Below are 25263 nucleotides of genomic sequence, written 5' to 3' on the forward strand. Positions count from 1 at the left end.
CAGAAATGTTTTGAGTGCAGAAAATGGCGTGATTGTGTAACCTTATACAAAGCACTGTTGGCTGTTATTTACTAAATGCAAAAAAACATTTCACTACAAGTGCACTTGCAACTGCACTGAACCTGCACTTGTAGTGCAAAGTGGTTTTGCCCTTAGGAAATAACCCCCATTTTCGCTGAAAACAGCAATTACATCACCCCAAAAGTGTTGTAGTGTTGAGACAATAATCCACACATTCTTGATTAACCAACTTTTTTATACCTGCACAATCACATGTGCATTTACCAAAGGTTTGTAAAACAAACCAACATGTTTGTTGTATAACAATTTTTGGGGTGGCATTATCAAAAATAGAAATGTCCATTTACGATAAAACAGGCCTGTGTAAAACCAACAAGAAAGACAAAAAACTTGAACTTACAAAGTTCACATTAGGTAAAACCTGAAGGCAATATCAGACATCAGTATTTAGGAACTGTGTTTGATATTGCGTTCAGATGGGGGGAAATCACCCCTGGAAAAGCCAAATTTGGAAGATGCACACCAATTTACGAATGTCAACATGTGCTAGCTGCCATCACGGGGGATCAAGGGATGTGTTTTGGGGGAGCAAGCCCTTCCTCACCGCTACTTTATAATTGAGGAAGGGGTTGCACCCCCAAAACGCGTCTATTGATCTCCCGTGATGGCAGATAGCACATGTTGGCACACTGTGTGCATCCTCCAAATCTGGCTTTTCAAAACATTGCAAAAAGATTTAAAACATTGGACCACAATAAAACAAGTGATTTTGTGTGGTTTTAAATTCGCCCCAAAACATCAATGATGTTATTATTTTTTTGAATCACATCATTTATTTTTTTCTGGATGTTTTGCAATTCGATATTACACCCCATGATCTCCCCGATCAGGATCTGGGCACTTTCAGATGTGAAAGGATCTCGATCCCTCACATCACGATCACCTAAAAAGAGAGAAACCAAACAAAAACAGGTATTAAAAATCTGCCACCATCCATCTCTTTTACCTGAGCCTGTGGTCGCAGACACTCACCTGTTGTGGTGCCAATTTCCACCACATCTTCTTCTTCCTCCTGCTCTTCTTGGGTTGGGGGTATTTCACCTTCTTCCATAGGTGGGGGTCTGTGGTCTCCTCGGATGAGGGGTGTCCTCCGAGTCTTTTCTCCCCTATGTAAAACAAAAATGGTATAATTAGTACACAGATATTTGATGGCAGAACTAGAAATAGGAAACATTGCTTGGAAGTGGGGTACAATTGTCTATTTTAGCCGAATTCAAAGATGTATTTTTTTTATTGGCCTTTGTCAAGCTGCAATACTTTACCTGTTTAGTACAAGCTTCACAGATGGAGACCCCCCTATAGTATACACTGGAGCACCTGTGTGGCCCCCTAATAAAAATTGTGTTCTTGTGTCCCACACAAGTGCTCCAGTGTCCAGATGTGAAAACAGCTGCTCAGTGTCCTCTCCTTACACAGAATCTAGTTTGCATTTCATTCTAGTAACAAACCCATCTAGACAAACAAATATTTGGCATCCAAGTAGGCCCTAAAAAATGTGGAAAAATGCATATGGCCTAAACAATGGTGTTTTAGAGGCCGAAAGAAAAATGTTTGATACGAACGAATAATGGGCCCATGAACATTAAAGTTGCCCTTTTAAACTGTACAATTAAGAAAAGCATATGGAGCAGCACGAACGGAATAAAGACAGAAAGAATAGGAACACAGCACAACTACTTACTTTTTTGCAGCACTCTCCGGATCTTTCGGTACTGCTCTGGCTCTCTTAATTTCAGGTCCGACCAGCGCTTCCTGAGCTGATCTTTCGATCGTCGTACCCCGAATTTCCTGTGCAGACTTTTGACCACTTTCGCCATGATCTTGGCCTTTCTGATATTGGGGTTGGGGTAAGGCCCATACTTTCCGTCATAGTCGGCCTTCTTCATGATGTCGACCATCTCCAACATCTCCCCAAAGGACATATTTGTGGCCTTAAAACGTCTCCTTCTGGATCGGGACGTGTCCGGATCCGGGCTTTCCTCCTCCTCCTCCTCGTTCCTGTAATTATCACGCACCTGCTGTGACTCCGCCATGTGCTCTTCCCCCACTGTGCCGAACGAAACGGGGCGGGGAATAGAATAGAAAGAACATCAGGGGCGGGCGGAGTTACACGCATGCGCAGTGTATCTAAAGCGTAACACGCGTGCGTATTACTTACGATCTGTGAGCGGAGGAAGGAGCATTGGACGCGCCGATCGTAAGAACGAAGGTAAGAGACAAACTTGTGCCTATACTGCTTCTACATTGAGGCCTATATTGTAACAAGATTAGGAGAGTTTTATCTGATATTAGGCTTTGTCTTGTGTTGTGTCTTGCAGTGAACATGGATATGCTACTGAAAGACAATGACTTCATTTCAGTATTCCTAGATATGTTAAGGGAGCTGCCATGTCTGTGGGAGGTTAACCACCCACATTACAAGAACCAAGCAAAGAGGAAGGTATCACTGGAGCAATTGTGTGAAATTGTGAAGCAGGTGATTCCCACGGCAGACATCACCTATTTAAAGATCTTAATTGGTGGCCTGAGGAGTACATATCTAAGGGAGCGCAAGAAAGTCCTGGATTCACAGAGATCCGGAGCAGCAGATGACATCTATGTCCCCAGGATGTTGTACTACGACAAGCTGCATTTTCTGGCAGGCCAGACTGAACCCAGGCCATCCCTCTCCAGTCTTCCTTCCACGCTTCCTTCCCCCCCGGCTGAGGCTTCTGACGCCCAACCTGGGCCTTCCAGGCCGCATGTGGAGGAGCCCAGATTGAGCCAGGTATAGCATTCCTCTAAATATTTCTGCTTGTCCAATCAATGATGTTACCTAGATGTTAGTTGGGAGTACTAATTTAGGATTGTGATTGAGGAAGCAAAAACTAAAACCATGTCCCTTTTTCATACACAGGGAAGTCTCAGCCAGGAGGTGGCCGGGCCGAGCCGGCTGGCTGATCTGCAGGTCCCTCCACCCCCCCTGGAAAGAGAAAGTGGCAGGAGGAGGAGTGCCCTAGAGGAGGCTGCCAGAGGACTCTTTTGGAGGGCTACAGAGGTCCTGGGAGCACCACACACCATGGAGGAGGACATTGCTGCCACCATTGCCTATAAAATACAGAGGATGGAGGAGGGACAACAACTCATGTGTGAGTCGCTCATATTGGAGGCTCTTAACAAAGGTATGAGGGGCCAAATTACATCTCAGACACACCTTTGCGGTGTTCCTCCTCCTCCTCCTGCAGGTCCTCCTCCTCCTCCTCCTTCTCCTCCAGGTCCTTCCAGTCCTCCTCCTCCTCCAGGTCCTACTCCTCCTCCTGCCACATCTCCAACAGCACCGCCACAGCCCAGAATGAAGCGTGGAAGGAAGACCAGAAAGTGAGGACCCTGGATCCAGTCTGGTCGGCCAAAAAATGCAGCCTCTTGTGGTACCACAGCCTGGGGACACACATGTCATCTGCTGCTATCTGGATCTCTGCGAATTCTGGACCAGACTGCCCTCCCTTACATATGGACTCCTCAGGCCACCAATTTTGATGTTCAAGAATTGGGGTCCCAGGCTTCGCTAATTTCTCCTGTTGATCCAGTGTTGCCTTCCTCTTTGTTTGGTTCTGAGCCCTTAATAAAAAATTTTTGTTTTGAATTATACTCTCCTATGTGTTTTACTTCAAAAAGGACAGTTTGTTTGTGAGGATTCAGGTATATTTCAAATATACAATGTGAAATGAACAAGGGACACCAACAACAAACAATCTCCTTGAGATTAAATAATACAAGATATCAATGGTGTTGGGGTAACTTGACACACAAAACACACACAAAAATATTCTGGAGTAAAATTAAAAATAACATTGAACAAAGATCAGCCTTGGAAAAAATACAAACATTAAATCTAAAAAAAAAAAGGCTTAAAATCCCAAATAAAAAAAAAAAAAAAAAAAACATTCTGTCAGATGTGACAACTAATAACAATATATTCAGGGAATCCCAATAAAAAAACAAAAATAAAACTTTGTGAGAAGTGTGTGTGAATATGAGCAGCAAAACTACTTAATTCTTCTCACATTATAAAGAAGAAGAGAGTGCGCTTTATTAAACCATTTTTGACATTGCAGCGTGACGAAAGTGCTGTATCCATTGCGAACGCTAAGTTTACCAGAACGAGCTGTTCCGTGCCGGAATTTCTTCTGAGCATGCGTGGCACTTTGTGCGTCGGAACAGGCCACACAAGGTCGGAATTGACGCGATCGGATTTTGTTGTCGGAAAATTTTATCTCCTGCTCTCCAACTTTGTGTGTCGGAAAATCCGATGGAAAATGTCCGATGGAGCCCACACATGGTCGGAATTTCCGACAACACGCTCCGATCGGACATTTTCCATCGGAAAATCCGACCGTGTGTACGGGGCATAAGAAGGCGCTGCCCATCCAATATGAGGTATAACAAACACCCAAGGCCATTCTAGGTCAAGGGGGCCCTCTTCTCTTCCCAACACAATTTCCACTTGACCTACAGACTCAGGTCTAAATATGGAAAATGTATGCTTTGTCGCATATGTTTCCCAATGAGGTCAGTCTGGTGACACATGATACTTCCAAAAAATCAGCCTTCTTCCATTCAATGACCTCCTGCTATATGAGGACAAGGTCTTCATCCCTGAAAATGTACGGACTGATGTTCTTAGAGATTGCAATGATTTAGCCCCCAACAGGACACTAAAGCTGGGTATAAATATAATTGAAAACACCTGTAGTAATTCCCTGAGGTGGTGAGCAGTCGGTGCACTCACTGGCTTGTAGTACAAAAAAAATTGTGCCCCCTGCAGGTCTATCCCATAATGTGCTAGTATGCACCGCATGACAGACTTACCTGCAAATGGACTCCTCCACCGCAGCGCTGTCACAGCTCTCCCAGGGCTTTCATCTTTACCCGGTCTTCCTTTTGGGTTCGCGAGCTCTGGCAGTTTGAATGGCCAGCACCATGATGACATCTCTCCTATGCATTCGCACATGACTCCCAGCCTCAGCATGGCACTCTGCATTCCACGGCATACTGTGTGCCCTGTATGCAGTCACTGTGTTCCCTGTATGCGTCACTGTGCATGCGCTGGTGACATTATTGGCTATTGCGGATGTGAATATCACCTAAATGGAACATGTTTAGGAGATACTCATTGTACCTATAGGTAGGCCTAATTGTAAGCTTGTAGGTGTAAGTTAAGATTAGTTGATAAGTTAAGCGAGTTTACAACGAGTTTATAACCACTTTAGGTTTTTGTTACTACAAACCTTTCAGTGGCCACTTCTAGCTGGAGATTGCAGAGCATAAATTTAATTTCACTTCCCGTTGAGTCCCATGATCACTTTGAAGAAATGTTTGCAGTGACAGGAGCTGAGGGGGTACCCTTCAGTGGAAGGAAATGCAACATTTTAGTGAGACGATCCAGCTCCACCAAAATTAAATGATTTCATTGCAGAAGGCAATTCCAAAGTTCCATGATTAAATCCATCGCCAACATGCTTCAGGTGTGTGAATAAAATCACTGCAAACATTTCTTTAAAGTGATCATGGGACTCAACGGGAAGTGAAATTGCTTCAAACAGAGAAGTCCAGTTCACCACAGACCTTCATGCATAAGGTAAAAACCTTCTGTGTGCAGCAGTTTCCCCCAATCCTACCTGAGCTCCCACCGATCCAGCAATGTTCATGATAACCTCAGATGTCCCGGAACTCTCCCTCCTCATTGGCTGAGACAGAAGCAGGAGCCCAGTGAGCCAATTAGAAAAGAGCGGGTGGTATCACCACTGCTTCTATACCACAGAGAGGGATGAGATTTCTGTTGGGCTCACCAATTTGTTTGACTAAAACCCAAACTGTTTGTAGATTAAGCCAGCCTGCCCACCCTCTGGTGGTCATTTATCTAGTGGAAGTATTACTGCTGCTTCTAAATGACAGCTCCTGCCTGCTTGCTTATTTACAATTTGAAACATCATTGATTACATTATTGACCCTAAATAACCGATTTGACATTTAGCAGCCAGCTGGGGACTGTCATTTGGGGACTGTCATCACTACAACAGGAGTAGTGATGGAAGAACCGCGTAATGACACAGGTTGTCATGTTTGTGTCAGCAGGTCATCAGGGCATCACTTACCTTGGTTGACAAAGAATCTACTTTGATGGACGACGTGACTGATGTTGGATTAACATTGTGGGCCTTTTTCCAAGATATGGGTGTTTTTTTTTTCTTTTACTTTTTTCATTTATGATAGAGTAACGGGGGGTGCTGACATTCTAATAAGTTCCTCCTCCCCCAAAATGGGGGCACCAGGAATGAATACAGCATTATCCTTTAAACCTTTCCTATAGCAGATGTCTAATTGGGAACTTCTGCATTTGCTATTACCTCCTTAAAGTGGGGTTCCACCCAAAAAAACAAAAATACCTAAAAAATTCTAAAACAAAAAACAAAAAAAATTTGGATATTTTTTTTTTCACTTACCTCTAAATGCCTGTTGCTAGGTGGTCCCTCGTAGTCTGCCTCTTCCTTTGCCTGGGCTGGTGACATCACTTCCCCCTCGGCACAGGAAGGACTCGGCTCTGCTCCCTCCCTCCTGTCAATCATCTGGGACCCATTACAGGTCCCAGGTGATTGAGCAGCCAATCACGGCGCGCTGCGCCGCTCGCGCATGCGCAGTGGGTGCCAGGCTGTGAAGCCACAGCCCGGCGCCCACAGTTGAAATGCCGGCGCCGACGAGCAGAGGGGGGGGACGAGCGGGGCTTCGATCCCCCGCATCGCTGGACCCTGGGAGAGGTAAGTGTCCAATTAAAAGTCAGCAGATGCAGTATTTGTAGCTGCTGACTTTTAATTTTTTTTTTTTTTAATGGACCCCCTGGGTGGAACTCCTCTTTAACAGCTTATGACCATAGGATGGTGGTGATTTCTGTATAAGGAGGAACCTTTATGCAGCAATTGTAACTCACTGTTGTTATATTTGCTATTTCTCTATTTATGTAATTGTATTTTATCATGATGGATGTTTATCTTAATATACAAATGTTTTGGCTGACAACTTGCGGACGTTTGTATGCATCATCGAGAGCGCATTGATTATATGTCAGTGTTGGGTATTTTGATGTGGCGTTCGGGTACCCCTTGTGGACGAGGAGGCTCCCTTCTCCTCGATGATCATCTGCGGCTTCCATTCTGGCAGTTTGGTGAAGCTTTCCCATTTGGCCCTTTGTTCGCTGTTTACATGGTGGCTGAGGGGTCACGGCGCATGCGCAGTACAGGGGGCACCTGCACCAGAAGTGATGTCGGTAAGCCGTTTCTGGCTCATTCACTTCTGGTGGGATTGTGTACTTAAGGGCAGCCTTGATTTGTTTTCTGCCAGGGCGCACATTATGGCAATAAGGAAGAAGCGGCTCTAGATCATAGTGCAATTGCACCTTATTTACCAGCATTATATGCATGCGTTCCTCTCCCTCCTCTGGCGGACACTGATCAGGTAGTTAATAATACTTTTGACCTTTCCTGTTATATTTTTACTCTGTCTTTATTGGATTATTATCTGGCTCTATGCAATGTTATCCGGTGGCTATATATTTCAACGATCAGTAGTGTATCAATATCTTTTCTCTTTTTCATCACCTCTAGCCCAACACAACAATTTTGTGATATATATGGGGATATTGGATGGTTGTCTGTTTGACGACCTATACACCCTGCTTATGCTTTTTGATATGAGTGTAGCGTTACCGGGTGCCACGGTATCAAATTATTCCTTTAATCTCTTCACCCCAAAGCAAGTGCTAATTATTTTCTTTAGGGCTTACCGTTACCATCTTCCCAGTGTCCATCCTAGGGGTACTTATCACTCGTTCAATTGAAACACTGGCTCCAACACTTAGTCCTTTTTTTCTTCCCAAGTTTTATTCAGTAACAACATATGCAATAGAAAGGTAAAGGGTGAAAAGGGATTCAGGTACCTTGGATGTTGCAGCTGGAGATAATTTCTATATCCAGCGAATAACACTTCCACAGCTGGATTCAGCAACCACCGGATAGGCCCCTCTCACTGACCTAGCAGCCGATGCAATGCTCGAACACGGTCTCTGCCACAGACTGTACGATCCTGAAGAACAAATTGCGGTGATCTAAACGGTCTCTGCCACAGACCGTACAGTCTTGAAGATATTATCTGTGGTACCTAATCCAAGATGCGTCTCCGACTGAGTTCCCAGGCTCTTCTCAAGATACCAGCCTTATGCTCAGTCTTCTTCCGAAGAGTCCTCCCCTGCTCACTGCAATCCCTTGCTTCTTCCCGCAGGCCTGACAGCAAAGAGACCATCATGCAGACAAATAGGCCACCAAGACTCTGATCCTTCCTTTAGTAGCTAGGCCTTAGGTCTGCCAACCACAAGGCAGAACTTTAAGGAATCATAGTCTCCCAGGCCAGGAGGGTCACGTGGTGGGCAGCGCCAACCCCCCCAGGCTCGGGGGGGTCAGGAAGTGCGGACCAACCGAAAGCAAAACCCCAAAAGATGGCGTCAGTCCCTTAAATACCTCTACCCAGAAATGTCCGGTGTGTGAACCACTTCCACCGAAAAGCTTCTGAGCAAAGAGTAGTCAATGTGTTTGACCAGACTGTATTTCCCGATCCACCAATGATGACAGCACCACCCATGGTTGGATGGAAATCTGCACAGTCCAGCCAATCTGGCACAGAAACCATTAAATTTAGGCAATAATAAGTTGAGCCTAAACTGTAGCTTCAACTAATTTAAATAAAAAAAAAAAAATAGCGTCTGCTCATTAGGAGCAGGGCGCTACATGAGTATATGGTAGACATGTGCACACTGAAATATTTTGTTTCGGAATTTTGTTTTCGTCCGAAAAATAAATTTATTTAGTTACTCCCGAAATTAGGTTTTATTTATTTTGTTTAGTTAAAAAAATGCATTTGTCTGAAAATCCGATATAATTAAGGTCGAATCTGTCATTGAAGGCTTATGGTGTCTGTCGAATGTTCTAAGAAGATTCGACAGAGCAGCTAAACTGTACGACGCCGCAATTGTACATTTCCGGTCGAATGTTCTGCCTACAAGCTATAGTAGAATTCTAATGTTGTATGACACTAGTAATAATTATATTTATTAATTATTATTACTAGTCAACCAACATTAGAATTCTTCTATAGCCTATGGGCGGAGCATTTGACCATAAATGTCCGCTTGCGGCAGCTGCTTCGTCGAATCTTTATGTCGAATCTTTTCTCTCTATGTCGAATAATCTTGGACTAATAGAGTTAGGTTAGGCACATTTGACCTTTTTTGCTATATTCTCTTTAATGTCAAATCTTTTCTCTCTATGTCGAATAATCTTGGACTAATAGAGTTAGGTTAGGCACATTCGTCCTTTTTTGCTATTGTCTCTATAATGTCGAATCTTTTCTCTCTATGTCAAAACTTTTCTCTCTATGTAGAATAATCTTAGACTAATAGAGCTAAGGTTAGGCACATTTGACCACAGGTTCGATGGACACAGATCGATATTGTCAGCGTCATGTTGAATCGCCTATATATATCGAACTGTTGTCGCAATGAAAATGAAAATAAAGCATTTGTTTATGTCGGATCTTTCGGTTTTCGGATTCTGCACGTTCATTATCGTTTGTTAAAACAATAAGGAAAATACCCGAAATTCGGACGAAAATGCATTCGGACGAAAACGAATGCACATGTCTAGTATATGGAACAAGCTTCTTTATTTTTAGCTAGCCATGTGTTTAGGCTATAGTTTTTACCTATAGCTATACTGTTATATGCCACCAGGTCAATGCATTTTTTGTATTATTCTTGTATCCAGTGTTTACATATATGGCAATGTAAGATGTTTTGCATTTGAACATATATGATTTTTAGATTATTATCGATCGAATTATCCATGCCATGTACACTGTCCGACGTCCATCAGACCATACTGGTGATTCTGACATCACCTTACAATCACTGGATGTGACTAATTTCTGCTCCCTTTGATGTTGCGGTCACTTCTCGGGCAATGCTAAAATGTTTTGGTGAGCACTTTAATAAAACATTGTTAATATTGTGAATATGATAATTAAATCTTTTCTATGTTGATACTAATGTCATATCTCTTTATAACTTGGACAATGATATAGATGCATGGTGAACAGCCCCGAAGAAGCAGATAACTACTCTGCGAAGCTCGTCGGCTATCCATACACACAAGCATCTGTTCAAGCTCTTGGGACCAAGTATCAACTCTGGTCAAACACACATATGACTGAATGTTTTTATTGTATCTATTTTAAACGATGTACGCTTTGTAATAATTTTTTTTTTTTTTTTTTTGAGGTTGTGCTTATCTCGGTGACAGAACATGCATCCATGAAAATCCCATTACTCTATGAGGGAAGGATTTTCTCTTTCTCATTCTTTTCTCTACAGAGTCCACCTGTGAGTAATTGTTATCTCAGTAAAATACAGCTGTTCTGTGAAGTCCTCAGAGGTTTGTTAAAGATCCTTAGTGAACAAACAGCATTATGAAGGCAAAGGAACACACCAGACAGGTCAGGGATAAAGTTGTGGAGAAGTTTAAAGCAGGGTTATGGGGCGTACACACGCTCGGACTTTTCGGCTACAAAAGTCCGACAGCCCGTCCGACAAACTTTCGACGGACTTGCGTCGGACTTTCTAACAAACGGACTTGCCTACAAACGATCACACAAAAGTCAGACGGATTCGTATGTGATGACATACACCGGACTAAAATAAGGAAGTTGATAGCCAGTAGCCAATAGCTGCCCTAGCGTGGGTTTTTGTCCGTCGGGCTAGTATACAGACGAGCGGATTTCTGGGTCCGGCGGAGTTACGATGTTAAGATTTGAAGCATGTTCCAAATCTAAAGTCCGCCAGATTTGCGACTGGAAAAGTCCGCTGAAAGTCCGGGGAAGCCCACACACGATCGGATTGTCCGCCGGATTTGGCCCGTCGGCGTCCGTCTGACTTTTGTAGCCGAAAAGTCCGACCGTGTGTACGCCCCATTAGGTTACAAAAAAATATCCCAAGCTTTGAACATCTCACAGAGCACTGTTCAATCCATCATTTGAGAATTGAAAGAGTATGGCACAACTGCAAACCTACAAAGACATGGCTGTCCACCCAAATTGACAGGCTGGGCAAGGAGAGCATTAATCAGAGAAGCAGCCAAGAGACCCATGGTAACTCTGGAGGAGCTGCAGAGATCCACAGCTCAGGTGGGAGAATCTGTCCACAGGACAACTATTAGTCGTGCACTCCACAATTCTGGCCTTTATGGAAGAGTGGCAAGAAGAGAGCCATTTGTTAAAGAAAGCCACAAGAAGTCCTGTTTGCAGTTTGCGAGAAGCCATGTGGGGGACCCAGCAAACATGTGGAAGAAGGTGCTCTGGTCAGATGAGAACAAAATTGAACTTTTTGGCCTAAAAGCAAAATGCTATGGCAGGAAACTGTGGCAGGAAACTAACACTGCACATCAGCCTCAACACACCATCCCAACCATGAAACATGGTGGAGGCAGCAACGTGTTGTAGGGATGCTTTTCTTCAGCAGGGACAGGAAAGCTGGTCAGAGTTGATGGGAAGATGGATGGAACCAAATAACAGGTTTTCATCTAAGATTGCCCTGTAGTGTCTGCAAAAAAACTTGAGACTTGGGCGGAGGTTCACCTTCCAGCAGGACAAGGACCCTAAACATACAGCCAGAGTTACAATGGAATGGTTTAGATCAAAGCATATTCATGTGTTAGAATGGCCCAGTTAAAGTCCAGACCTAAATACAATTGAGAATCTGTGGAAAGACTTAAAAATTGCTTTTCACAGATGCTCTCCATCCAACCTGACAGAGCTTGAGCTATTTTGCAAAGAAGAATGGGCAAAAATGTCACTCTCTAGATTTCTAAAAGAGGGGACTATGGGACTTTTTATGAGGAGATGACGTTGTCATCAGCCTACATTCCTATTAATATATACAGAGGAGAACAAGAAAGCAGGACTTTGAATGAAGTACGCGGAGTGTCAAATGTGTGGAGTTATAATTAACATATCTATAGGACTTGAAAATTGCTGCTCACAGACGCTCTCTATCCAATCTAACAGAGCTTGAGCTATTTTGCAAAGAAGAATGTGCAAAAATTCCACGACATTCCCAAAAAGACTTGCAGCTGTAATTGCAGCGAAAAGTGGTTTTGCAAAGTATTGATTCAGGGGGCTGAATACAAATGCACGCCACACTTTTCAGATATTTATTTGTAAAAAAATTTGAAAACCCATTTATCATTTTCCTTTTACTTCACAGTCATGTGCCACTTTGTGTTGGTCTATCACATAAAATCCCAATAAAATACATTTATGTTTTTGGTTGTAACATGACAAAATGTGGAAAATTTTAAGGGGTATGAATACTTTTTCAAGGCACTGTATATAAGTATACAGTACTGTATGTGAGCTTTTTGATGTAACATACAGACATGGTCACATATGTGTATTTTTATCTTTGGTATATCTTTGATTTTTAATTGTGTGTACTTTTTTTGTTACCACAGTCTCTCTTGATATGCCCTTTAAAGTCCTTTTCTACACAATTTTTTATTTTGTTCACATCCTTCTGCACAGTCTTCCAATGTCAGACCCACAAACTAATCTGCATTTGAGAATGTATTTGCATATTTGATGTTTTGTGGATAGCCGCACAAAGTGCATTCAGCCACAGGTAATCGCTGGCTATGCGCACAGTCATGAATAATTGCAGCCTGCCATTGTAATGTACAGGCTCAGTAGCTGCAGCTATCCGAATGCAGCTGTCAGTCCCAGCTGTGGGAATCAGTAGATTCTTGCCACTGAAATTTGCAGCATGGCTAAATGCCTGTGCAAATAGACACAAACAGAGTCCCAGTAAATAGCAGTAAAAAACTGACAGGGGTTCTCACCCTTTCACGTTCTATCCAAAACAAGTATTTCACTTGACATACACTTTATTACACAGACATATGAATGGCAAATGAACAGATCCACTTCTTTAAAAAAATGCATAGGTATAGGCATACAAACTCCAACTCTTTTTAATGAGTACTCTAAACTATACATGACAAATGTAACATAATAACTTACCGAAGAATTTCTTTCCTTGTAAAGAAAGTACAATCCTACAAATAAACATATACAACATGCATTAATGTTATTAAAAATTCAGACTATTTGTCTTTTCCCTTTTTCTTTGTGGATAATGTACGTGATGAAATATTTGCCACTAAATTATTGATCAATGAAAGAACAACTAATTGATCTAGCTGAGCAAAATTAGCAATATGAGGAGCAGGATGACAGTTTGAGCATATTAAAATATATTGTAATATATATCATTTACATTGGAGTCATCATTCATTTGTCTTGAAAGTGTGACTAAACCCACAACAGTAAAATCAGTCTGTATATGATGTAAGGCATGCTTGTTATACTCACTGTGGAACCTAGGGGGTTAATCCACTGCATTGTGTAAAAATACTGATCCTGTCTTCTCTGATCTTCCCCTTCTTCCACAGTCCCCAATCTATCTCCTGATGGTACAGAGACTTGGGGGTAATCTGCACATGCTCAGGTTGGTGTACATTGCTACAGTTTTTTTTTTTTGGGGGGGAGAGTGCATGTGATTAGCACAGGGCCAATCAGCACTGTCCAGACAAAGTCAAGGGTCATGCAGCCTCATAGGACAGTTAGAGGAGAATGAAAACTCCTCCTACAAGCTTTGACCAGTGCTTGGCCGGACACTGATAGAAGTCACAAGACTGCTCTAACTGCTGATGAGAAAAGGTATTTAGCAGTTTATATTTACTAAAACCAGGGCTTTTTTTCAGCCGGAAATCACCGGTACTGCGTTCCGGAACCTCTGGCAGCCCTCTCCTCTCCTGGGAGTGACATGTCTGCACGATCATCAGATGCATGTCTCCCGTCCCTGCAGCTGCCTGTCTCACTCACACACTGCAGAACGAAGCTGTCTCCTCCCCCTTCTCATTCAGCTCTACAGTATATACACAAGAGGGGGGGGAGCAGGAACACGCGCTGACTTCAGGTCTGTACAAACTTTTCTATGCTTTATAGATGGACAGGGAGGAGAAGGAGGAAACTAAAACGATGTACACTTGGTGGAATGATTGGGGGATTAGGAGGATATGTGCTTTGGTATGAGAAAGGAAATATGCCAGAAATCAGTGTGTAATTAATTTGAAACCTGACAGCCCCTTCCAGCACTAGCTCCCCTCTCCCCCCAGCACATTTCCAACTCCCCCCCCCCTCCAGCACCAGCCCCCCCTTCCAGCACTAGCCCCCCTCTCCCCCAGCACATTTCCAAACCCCCCTTCCAGCACTAGCCCCCCTCTCCCCCAGCACATTTCCAAACCCCCCTTCCAGCACTAGCCCCCCTCTCCCCCAGCACATTTCCAACCCCCATTCCAGCACTAGCCCTCCCCCTTCCAGCACTAGCCCTCCCCCCTTCCAGCACTAGCCCTCTCCTTCCAGCACTATGAATAAAAAAAGGGGGAAGGGGAATTGGGACTTTAAATGAAATTGCGCCGGGTAGGGTCGCACATTTCCATCCCTATGACTACAGTATATAAAAAAAACTCCACAAACAGGAGCGAGCGAGTGAGGGAAAAGGGAGTGGGACTTTGAATGAAGCCAATGGTTTGCAAGCCGACACATAACGGTGGGTCAATAGAATCTTTATTGCATATTCATACAGACAATGGTATGAAACAATGTCAAGGTAACACTTGGTAAAATGTTTGTGGGGTATTTTTATATACTGTAGTCATAGGGATGGAAATGTGCGACCCTACCCGGCGCAATTTCATTTAAAGTCCCAATTCCCCTTCCCCCTTTTTTTATTCATATTAATAGGGATGGAAGCCCATGGTTTGCTCTACTGCTTAATCTTGCCTTATCAACTATTGTTGTTATCCTGCCCCTATTGATTCCTTGATAGCCTCACCTGTGCTTATCCTTGCCCTACTTTTACCAGTTTCATTATGACATGTCATGTCTCCAATCCTGTGGTTTAGGCTGTTATTCATCAATTTTAATGTTTAGCCTTTCTCCCAATTAATGGTTAAGCCTTATCCTGGGTTGACAGCTCTGGCCGGCCGGTGGGCCGGCCGACCCTTGCCTGCCCGGGAGCTGCGATGGGCACTGTCGGCCTCTTCCTTTCCCCCCCCGCCCGCCCATGGTGGTGGGTGTGTGTGGGGGGCGGGGCTTGCGGCCACTGCCCATCGATGTCACGCCACCCGCGGTGGATGTGTGCCGCGCCTCACGGCGCCGCCGCGCCCTCTGCGTTGTTGTTTCGATGCTCGCGGGCTTAATGGGCTGGTCCCGGCAGTTGCCGATCATTGGTCGGCTGCCCGCCAGAGCTCCTCCCACTCCTGGCCCTGCGTGCGTGACGTTGGCGGGCTTCCCCGCGGCGGCGCCTATATATGGGCGCTCTTGGTGACCTGGGGCGGTGCGGCGCTCGAGGTATACTACAGTGTGGTGGTGGTTCTCTCTCCACACCACTTATGTCACACAGGTAATGTCACTTCACTCATACTTTCTTATTCCCTCCTTCGACCTGTTGGTTCACTTGCTGTATCCCCCCGCCTACTCACCTCTCTCTCCTTCACTCCCATTCTCACTTCACCTCCTCCATCACGGTTCTTTTACCAAGTGTTACCTTGACATTGTTTGATACCATTGTCTGTATGAATATGCAATAAAGATTCTATTGACCCACTGTTATGTGTCGGCTTGCAAACCATTGGCTTCATTCAAAGTCCCACTCCCTTTTCCCTCACTCGCTCGCTCCTGTTTGTGGGGTTTTTTTATATACTCCTTCCAGCACTAGCCCTCTCCCCCCCCTTCCAGCACCAGCCAGCCCTCCCCCCCTTCCAGCACTAGCCCTCTCTGCCCCCTTCCAGCACTAGTCCTTTCCCCCTCCCTTCCAGCACTAGCCCTCTCCCCCTCCCTTCCAGCACTAGCCCTCTCCCCCTCCCTTCCAACACTAGCCCTCTCCCCTCCCTTCCAGCACTAGCCCTCTCCCCTCCTTTCCAGTACTAGCCCTCTCCCCCCTTCCAGCACTAGCCCTCTCCCCCCTTTGAGCTCTAGCCCTCTCCCAGCACTAGCCCTCTCCCCCTCCCCCTCCCAGCACTAGCCCTCTCACCCTCCCAGCACTAGCCCCCCCTTTCCAGCACTAGCCCTCTACCCCCCACTTCCAGCACTAGCCCTCTCTCCCCCCCTTCCAACACTAGCCCTCCCCCCCTTCCAGCACTAGCCCTCTCTCCCCCTTCCAGCACTAGCTTCCCCCCTTCCAGCACTAGCCCTCCCCCCCTTCCAGCACTAGCCCTCTCCCCCCCTTCCAGCACTAGCCCTCTCCCCCCCTTCCAGCACTAGCCCTCTCCCCCCTTCCAGCACTAGCCTTCTCCCCCTCCCAGCACTAGCCCTCTCCCCCCTTCCAGCACTAGCCCTTCCCTCCTCTTTCAGCACTAGCCCTCTCCCAGCACTAGCCCTCTCTCCCCACTTCCATGACTAGCCCTCTCCCCCCTTCCAACACTAGCCTTCTCCCCCCCTTCCAGCACTAGCCCTCCCCCCTTCCAGCACTAGCCCTCTCCTTCCAGCACTAGCCCTCTCCCCCCCCTTCCAGCACCAGCCAGCCCTCTCCCCCCTTCCAGCACTAGCCCTCTCCGCCCCCTTCCAGCGCTAGCCCTCTCCCCCTCCCTTCCAGCACTAGCCCTCTCCCCCTCCCTTCCAGCACTAGCCCTCTCCCCCTCCCTTCCAGCACTAGCCCTCTCCCCCTCCCTTCCAGCACTAGCCCTCTCCCCTCCCTTCCAGCACTAGCCCTCTCCCCCCTTCCAGCACTAGCCCTCTCCCCCCTTTGAGCTCTAGCCCTCTCCCAGCACTAGCCCTCTCCCCCTCCCCCTCCCAGCACTAGCCCTCTCACCCTCCCAGCACTAGCCCCCCCTTCCAGCACTAGCCCTCTACCCCCCACTTCCAGAACTAGCCCTCTCTCCCCCCTTCCAGCACTAGCCCTCCCCCCTTCCAGCACTAGCCCTCTCCCCCCCTTCCAGCACTAGCCCTCTCTCCCCCCCTTCCAGCACTAGCTTCCCCCCTTCCAGCACTAACCCCCCCTTTCAGCACTAGCCATCTCCCCCCGTCCAGCACTAGCCCTCCCCCCTTCCAGCACTAGCCCTCTCCCCCCCTTCCAGCACTAGCCCTCTCCCCCCCTTCCAGCACTAGCCCTCTCCCCCCTTCCAGCACTAGCCCTTTCCCCCCCTTCCAGCACTAGCCCTCTCCCCCCTTCCAGCACTAGCCTTCTCCCCCCTCCCCCCTTCCAGCCCTAGCCCTCTCCCCCTCCCAGCACTAGCCCCCCCCTTCCAGCACTAGCCCTTCCCTCCTCTTTCAGCACTAGCCCTCTCCCAGCACTAGCCCTCTCTCCCCCCTTCCAGCACTAGCCCTCTCCCCCCTTCCAACACTAGTCTCCCCCCCCTTCCAGCACTAGCCCTCTCCCCCCCTTCCAGCACTAGCCCTCTCCCCCCCTTCCAGCACTAGCCCTCTCCCCCCCTACCAGCACTATACCTCTCCCCCCTTCCAGCACTAGCCCTCTCCCCCTCCCAGCACTAGCCCTCTCACCCTCCCAGCACTAGCCCTCTCCCCCCCTTCCAGCACTAGCCCTCTCTCCCCCCTTCCAGCACTAGCCCTCTCTCCCCCCCTTCCAGCACTAGCCCTCTCCCCCCCCTTTCCAGCACTAGCCCTCTCCCCCCTTCCAGCACTAGCCCTCTCCCCCCTTCCAGCACTAGCTTCCCCCCTTCCAGCACTAGCTTCCCCCCTTCCAGCACTAGCCCCCCCCTTCCAGCACTAGCCCCCCCTTTAAGCACTAGCTCGCTCCCAGCACTAGCCCTCTCTCCACCCACTTCCAGCACTAGCCCTCCCCCTTTCCAGCACTAGCCCTCCCCCCTTCCAGCACTAGCCCTCTCCCCCCCTTCCAGCACTAGCCCTCTCCCCCCTCCCCCCTTTCAGCACTAGCCCTCTCCCCCCCCTTCCAGCACTAGCCCTCTCCCCCTCCTTCCAGCACTAGCCCTCTCTCCCCCTTCCAGCACTAGCCCTTCCCTTCCCTTTCAGCACTAGCCCTCTCCCAGCACTAGCCCTCTCTCCCCCCTTCAGGCACTAGCCCTCTCCCCCACTTCAGGCACTAGTCCTCTCCCCCCCTTCCAGCACTAGCCCTCCCCATTCCAGCACTAGCCCTCACCCCCTTCCAGCACTAGCCCTCTCCCCCCCTTCCAGCACTAGCCCTCTCCACCCTTCCAGCACTAGCCCTCTCCCCCCCTTCCAGCACTAGCCCTCTCCCCCTCCCAGCACTAGCCCTCTCCCCCTCCCAGCACTAGCCCTCTCTCCCCCCTTCCAGCACTAGCCCTCTCTCCCCCCTTCCAGCACTAGCCCTCTCTCCCCCCTTCCAGCACTAGCTCTTTACCCTCCCCCCTTCCAGCACTAGCCCTCTCCCCTCCCCCTCCAGCACTAGCCCTCTCCTCCCACCCCCAGCATTAGCCCTCTCCCCCCTCCAGCACTATCCCTCTCCCCCCTTCCAGCACTAGCCCTCTCCCCCTTTCCAGCTCTAGCCCTCTCAGCACTAGCCCTCTCCCCCTCCCAGCACTAGCCCTCTCCCCCCAGCACTAGCCCTCTCTCCCCCCTTCCAGCACTAGCCCTCTACCCCCCACTTCCAGCACTAGCCCTCTCTCCCCCATTCCAGCACTAGCCCTCCCCCCTTCCAGCACTAGCCCTCTCCCCCCCTTCCAGCACTAGCTCCCCCCCTTCCAGCACTAGCCCCCCCTTTCAGCACTAGCCATCTCCCCCCCTTCCAGCACTAGCCCTCCCCCCTTCCAGCACTAGCCCTCCCCCCTTCCAGCACTAGCCCTCTCCTTCCAGCACTAGCCCTCTCCCCCCCCTTCCAGCACCAGCCAGCCCTCTCCCCCCTTCCAGCACTAGCCCTCTCCGCCCCCTTCCAGCGCTAGCCCTCTCCCCCTCCCTTCCAGCACTAGCCCTCTCCCCCTCCCTTCCAGCACTAGCCCTCTCCCCCTCCCTTCCAGCACTAGCCCTCTCCCCCTCCCTTCCAGCACTAGCCCTCTCCCCTCCCTTCCAGCACTAGCCCTCTCCCCCCTTCCAGCACTAGCCATCTCCCCCCTTTGAGCTCTAGCCCTCTCCCAGCACTAGCCCTCTCCCCCTCCCCCTCCCAGCACTAGCCCTCTCACCCTCCCAGCACTAGCCCCCCCTTCCAGCACTAGCCCTCTACCCCCCACTTCCAGAACTAGCCCTCTCTCCCCCCTTCCAGCACTAGCCCTCCCCCCTTCCAGCACTAGCCCTCTCCCCCCCTTCCAGCACTAGCCCTCTCTCCCCCCCTTCCAGCACTAGCTTCCCCCCTTCCAGCACTAACCCCCCCTTTCAGCACTAGCCATCTCCCCCCTTCCAGCACTAGCCCTCCCCCCTTCCAGCACTAGCCCTCTCCCCCCCTTCCAGCACTAGCCCTCTCCCCCCCTTCCAGCACTAGCCCTCTCCCCCCCTTCCAGCACTAGCCCTCTCCCCCCTTCCAGCACTAGCCCTTTCCCCCCCTTCCAGCACTAGCCCTCTCCCCCCTTCCAGCACTAGCCTTCTCCCCCCTCCCCCCTTCCAGCCCTAGCCCTCTCCCCCTCCCAGCACTAGCCCCCCCCTTCCAGCACTAGCCCTTCCCTCCTCTTTCAGCACTAGCCCTCTCCCAGCACTAGCCCTCTCTCCCCCCTTCCAGCACTAGCCCTCTCCCCCCTTCCAACACTAGTCTCCCCCCCCCTTCCAGCACTAGCCCTCTCCCCCCCTTCCAGCACTAGCCCTCTCCCCCCCTTCCAGCACTAGCCCTCTCCCCCCCTACCAGCACTATACCTCTCCCCCCTTCCAGCACTAGCCCTCTCCCCCTCCCAGCACTAGCCCTCTCACCCTCCCAGCACTAGCCCTCTCCCCCCCTTCCAGCACTAGCCCTCTCTCCCCCCCTTCCAGCACTAGCCCTCTCTCCCCCCCTTCCAGCACTAGCCCTCTCTCCCCCCCTTCCAGCACTAGCCCTCTCCCCCCCCCTTTCCAGCACTAGCCCTCTCCCCCCTTCCAGCACTAGCCCTCTCCCCCCTTCCAGCACTAGCTTCCCCCCTTCCAGCACTAGCCCCCCCCTTCCAGCACTAGCCCCCCCTTTCAGCACTAGCTCGCTCCCAGCACTAGCCCTCTCTCCACCCACTTCCAGCACTAGCCCTCCCCCTTTCCAGCACTAGCCCTCCCCCCTTCCAGCACTAGCCCTCTCCCCCCTTCCAGCACTAGCCCTCTCCCCCCTCCCCCCTTTCAGCACTAGCCCTCTCCCCCCCCTTCCAGCACTAGCCCTCTCCCCCTCCTTCCAGCACTAGCCCTCTCTCCCCCTTCCAGCACTAGCCCTTCCCTTCCCTTTCAGCACTAGCCCTCTCCCAGCACTAGCCCTCTCTCCCCCTTCAGGCACTAGCCCTCTCCCCCACTTCAGGCACTAGTCCTCTCCCCCCCTTCCAGCACTAGCCCTCCCCATTCCAGCACTAGCCCTCACCCCCTTCCAGCACTAGCCCTCTCCCCCCCTTCCAGCACTAGCCCTCTCCACCCTTCCAGCACTAGCCCTCTCCCCCCCTTCCAGCACTAGCCCTCTCCCCCTCCCAGCACTAGCCCTCTCCCCCTCCCAGCACTAGCCCTCTCTCCCCCCTTCCAGCACTAGCCCTCTCTCCCCCCTTCCAGCACTAGCCCTCTCTCCCCCCTTCCAGCACTAGCTCTTTACCCTCCCCCCTTCCAGCACTAGCCCTCTCCCCTCCCCCTCCAGCACTAGCCCTCTCCTCCCACCCCCAGCATTAGCCCTCTCCCCCTCCAGCACTATCCCTCTCCCCCCTTCCAGCACTAGCCCTCTCCCCCTTTCCAGCTCTAGCCCTCTCAGCACTAGCCCTCTCCCCCTCCCAGCACTAGCCCTCTCCCCCCAGCACTAGCCCTCTCTCCCCCCTTCCAGCACTAGCCCTCTACCCCCCACTTCCAGCACTAGCCCTCTCTCCCCCATTCCAGCACTAGCCCTCCCCCCTTCCAGCACTAGCCCTCTCCCCCCCTTCCAGCACTAGCTCCCCCCCCTTCCAGCACTAGCCCCCCCTTTCAGCACTAGCCATCTCCCCCCCTTCCAGCACTAGCCCTCCCCCTTCCAGCACTAGCCCTCCCCCCTTCCAGCACTAGCCCTCTCCCCCCTTCCAGCACTAGCCCTCTCCCCCCCTTCCAGCACTAGCCCTCTCCCCCCTTCCAGCACTAGCCTTCCCCCCCTCCCCCCTTCCAGCCCTAGCCCCCTCCCCCTCCCAGCACTAGCCCTCTCACCCCCTTCCAGCACTAGCCCTTCCCTCCTCTTTCAGCACTAGCCCTCTCCCAGCACTAGCCCTCTCTCCCCCCTTCCAGCACTAGCCCTCTCCCCCTTCCAACACTAGCCTTCCCCCCCTTCCAGCACTAGCCCTCCCCCCTTCCAGCACTAGCCCTCCCCCCTTCCAGCACTAGCCCTCTCCCCCCCTTCCAGCACTAGCCCTCTCCCCCCTTCCAGCACTAGCCCTCTCCCCCCCTTCCAGCACTAGCCCTCTCTCCCCCCTTCCAGCACTAGCCCTCTCTCCCCCCCTTTCCAGCACTAGCCCTCTCCCCCCCTTTCCAGCACTAGCCCTCTCCCCCCCTTTCCAGCACTAGCCCTCTCTCCCCCTTCCAGCACTAGCCCTCTTCCCCCTTCCAGCACTAGCTTCCCCCCTTCCAGCACTAGCCCCCCCCATTCAGCACTAGCTCGCTCCCAGCACTAGCCCTCTCTTCACCCCTTTCCAGCACTAGCTCTCCCACCTTTCCAGCACTAGCCCTCCCCCCTTCCAGCACTAGCCCTCTCCCCCCCTTCCAGCACTAGCCCTCTCCCCCCTCCCCCCTTCCAGCACTAGCCCTCTCCCCCCCTTCCAGCACTAGCCCTCTCCCCCTCCCAGCACTAGCCCTCTCTCCTCCCTTCCAGCACTAGCCCTTCCCTTTCAGCACTAGCCCTCTCCCAGCACTAGCCCTCTCTCCCCCCTTCAGGCACTAGCCCTCTCCCCCCCTTTCCAGCACTAGCCCTCTCTCCCCCTTCCAGCACTAGCCCTCTTCCCCCTTCCAGCACTAGCTTCCCCCCTTCCAGCACTAGCCCCCCCCCATTCAGCACTAGCTCGCTCCCAGCACTAGCCCTCTCTTCACCCCTTTCCAGCACTAGCCCTCCCACCTTTCCAGCACTAGCCCTCCCCCCTTCCAGCACTAGCCCTCCCCCTTCCAGCACTAGCCCTCACCCCCTTCCAGCACTAGCCCTCCCCCCCTTTCCAGCACTAGCCCTCTCCCCCCCTTTCCAGCACTAGCCCTCTCCCCCCCTTTCCAGCACTAGCCCTCTCTCCCCCTTCCAGCACTAGCCCTCTTCCCCCTTCCAGCACTAGCTTCCCCCCTTCCAGCACTAGCCCCCCCCCATTCAGCACTAGCTCGCTCCCAGCACTAGCCCTCTCTTCACCCCTTTCCAGCACTAGCCCTCCCACCTTTCCAGCACTAGCCCTCCCCCTTCCAGCACTAGCCCTCCCCCTTCCAGCACTAGCCCTCACCCCCTTCCAGCACTAGCCCTCCCCCCCTTCCAGCACTAGCCCTCCCCCCCTTCCAGCACTAGCCCTCTCCCCCCCTTCCAGCACTAGCCCTCTCCCCCCTTCCAGCACTAGCCCTCTCCCCCTCCCAGCACTAGCCCTCTCCCCCCCAGCACTAGCCCTCTCTCCCCCCCTTCCAGCACTAGCCCTCTCTCCCCCTTCCAGCACTAGCCCTCTCTCCCCCCCTTCCAGCACTAGCCCTCTCCCCTCCCCCCTCCAGCACTAGCCCTCTCCCCTCGCCCCTCCAGCACTAGCCCTCTCCCCCCCACCCCCAGCACTAGCCCTCTCCCCCCCTGCAGCACTAGCCCTCTCCCCCCCTCCAGCACTAGCCCTCTCCCCCCTTCCAGCACTAGCCCTCTCCCCCTTTCCAGCTCTAGCCCTCTCAGCACTAGCTCTCTCCCCCCTCCCCCTTCCAGCACTAGCCCCCCTCCTTCCAGCACTAGCCCTCTCCCCTCTTCCAGCTCTAGCCCTCTCAGCACTAGCCCTCTCCCCCTTCCAGCACTAGCCCCCCTCCTTCCAGCACTAGCCCTCTCCCCCCTCTTTCCAGCACTAGCCCTCTTCCCCTTCCAGCACTAGCCCCCCTCCTTCCAGCACTAGCCCTCTCCCCCCTCCTTCCAGCACTAGCCCTCTCCCCCTTCCAGCACTAGCCCCCCTCCCTCCTTCCAGCACTAGCCCTCTCCCCCCTCCTTCCAGCACTAGCCCTCTCCCCCTTCCAGCACTAGCCCCCCTCCCTCCTTCCAGCACTAGCCCTCCCCCTTCCAGCACTAGCCCTCTCTCCCCCCTCCCAGCACTAGCCCTTCCCTCCCCTTTCAGCACTAGCCCTCTCCCAGCATTAGCCCTCTCTCCCCCTTCCAGCACTAGCCCTCTCTCCCCCCTTCCAGCACTAGCCCTCTCCCCCCTTCAAGCACTAGCCCTCTCACCCCTTCCAGCACTAGCCCTCTCCCCCCTTCCAGCACTAGCCCTCCCCCCTTCCAGCACTAGCCCTCTCCCTCCTTCCAGCACTAGCCCTCTCCCCCCTTCCAGCACTAGCCCTCTCCCCCCCTTCCAGCACTAGCCCTCTCCCCCTCCCAGCACTAGCCCTCTCCCCCCAGCACTAGCCCTCTCTCCCCCCCTTTCAGCACTAGCCCTCTGTCCCCCCATTCCAGCACTAGCCCCCCCCTTCCAGCACTAGCCCTCCCCACCTTCCAGCACTAGCCCTCTCCCCCCCTTCCAGCACTAGCCCTCTCCCCCCTTCCAGCACTAGCCCTCTCCCCCTCCCAGCACTAGCCCTCTCCCCCCCAGCACTAGCCCTCTCTCCCCCCCTTCCAGCACTAGCCCTCTCTCCCCCTTCCAGCACTAGCCCTCTCTCCCCCCCTTCCAGCACTAGCTCTCTCCCCTCCCCCCTTCCAGCACTAGCCCTCTCCCCTCCCCCCTCCAGCACTAGCCCTCTCCCCTCGCCCCTCCAGCATACAATATACAATACATCTGTTACAAATAATTGAAGAACTTATTCTTCCAGTGAATTCCTTCTTGGTGGCTGTCGATGTCGAGGCCCTGTATAGCTCGATCCCCCATACCCAGGGGATCGCTGCCGTGCGGGCGCTCCTGCATCGAAGCCAAAAATACGATGAGGCATTGAACGAGTTCATTGTAGATGGACTTGATTATATCTTGCATCATAACTTCTTTTGTTTCAATAACTCCCACTACCTCCAGGTGCGGGGCGTGGCCATGGGCACTTGTTGCGCCCCGGCCTACGCCAATCTGTACCTGGGGGAGTGGGAGAAGGCCCTCCTAGACGATGGGGACCTCGCGGTGTACACGGGCCACATCAAACTGTGGCTACGGTACATCGATGATGTCCTCATCGTCTGGGAGGGCTCTGAGGAAATGCTACTTCAATTCTTGAATCGCATCAACCAAAACAAATATAATCTGAAGTTTACCATGACCTATGATCCTGATCAAACGACATTTTTGGATGTCAAACTAGCACGTACCCCTGACAATAAGATTTCAAGCACTCTTTTTCGCAAAAGCATGGCCGGCAACACAGTGTTGCACGCCGAGAGCTTTCATCCCACAATTCTGAAGAGGTCGATACCATATGGACAGTACCTGCGTTTACGCAGGAACTGTTCGAATGATACCCTCTTCAAAGAGGAAGCCTATAAGTTACAAACTAGACTGCTAGCACGAGGCTACAGCCGCTCTTGCCTACGAAAGGGATATAATAGAGCAATTGCACAATCCCGGTCGGAACTTTTATCCAAAAAAAAGCCAATGGATGGTACCAACATTGGCCCCACCAGGATCATCTTACGGTTCTCTAGACAACATCAGGTGGTCAACAATATCATCCAAAAACATTGGCCTATATTGTTGAATGACCCAAAGGTCTGCAATTTTATCTCCAATAAACCATCAATTACCTACAAGCGTGCTATCTCGCTAAGAGATAGATTAG

The 25263-nt window shown here is 51.2% G+C and overlaps 1 protein-coding gene across 1 annotated transcript in view; it reads right to left on the minus strand.

Moving 5' to 3' along the window:
- CIB3 (calcium and integrin binding family member 3) overlaps positions 1–25263 on the minus strand; it is a 186124-nt gene that overhangs the window by 76152 nt on the left and 84709 nt on the right. Inside the window, exon 2 of the mRNA XM_073596421.1 lies at positions 13234–13268. Within this exon, the coding sequence (XP_073452522.1) occupies positions 13234–13268 (35 nt within the window). The remainder of the gene's footprint in view (positions 1–13233; positions 13269–25263) is intronic.

Source organism: Aquarana catesbeiana, linkage group LG01 (assembly GCF_042186555.1).
Source record: "Aquarana catesbeiana isolate 2022-GZ linkage group LG01, ASM4218655v1, whole genome shotgun sequence".
NCBI classification, from domain to species: Eukaryota; Metazoa; Chordata; class Amphibia; order Anura; family Ranidae; genus Aquarana; species Aquarana catesbeiana.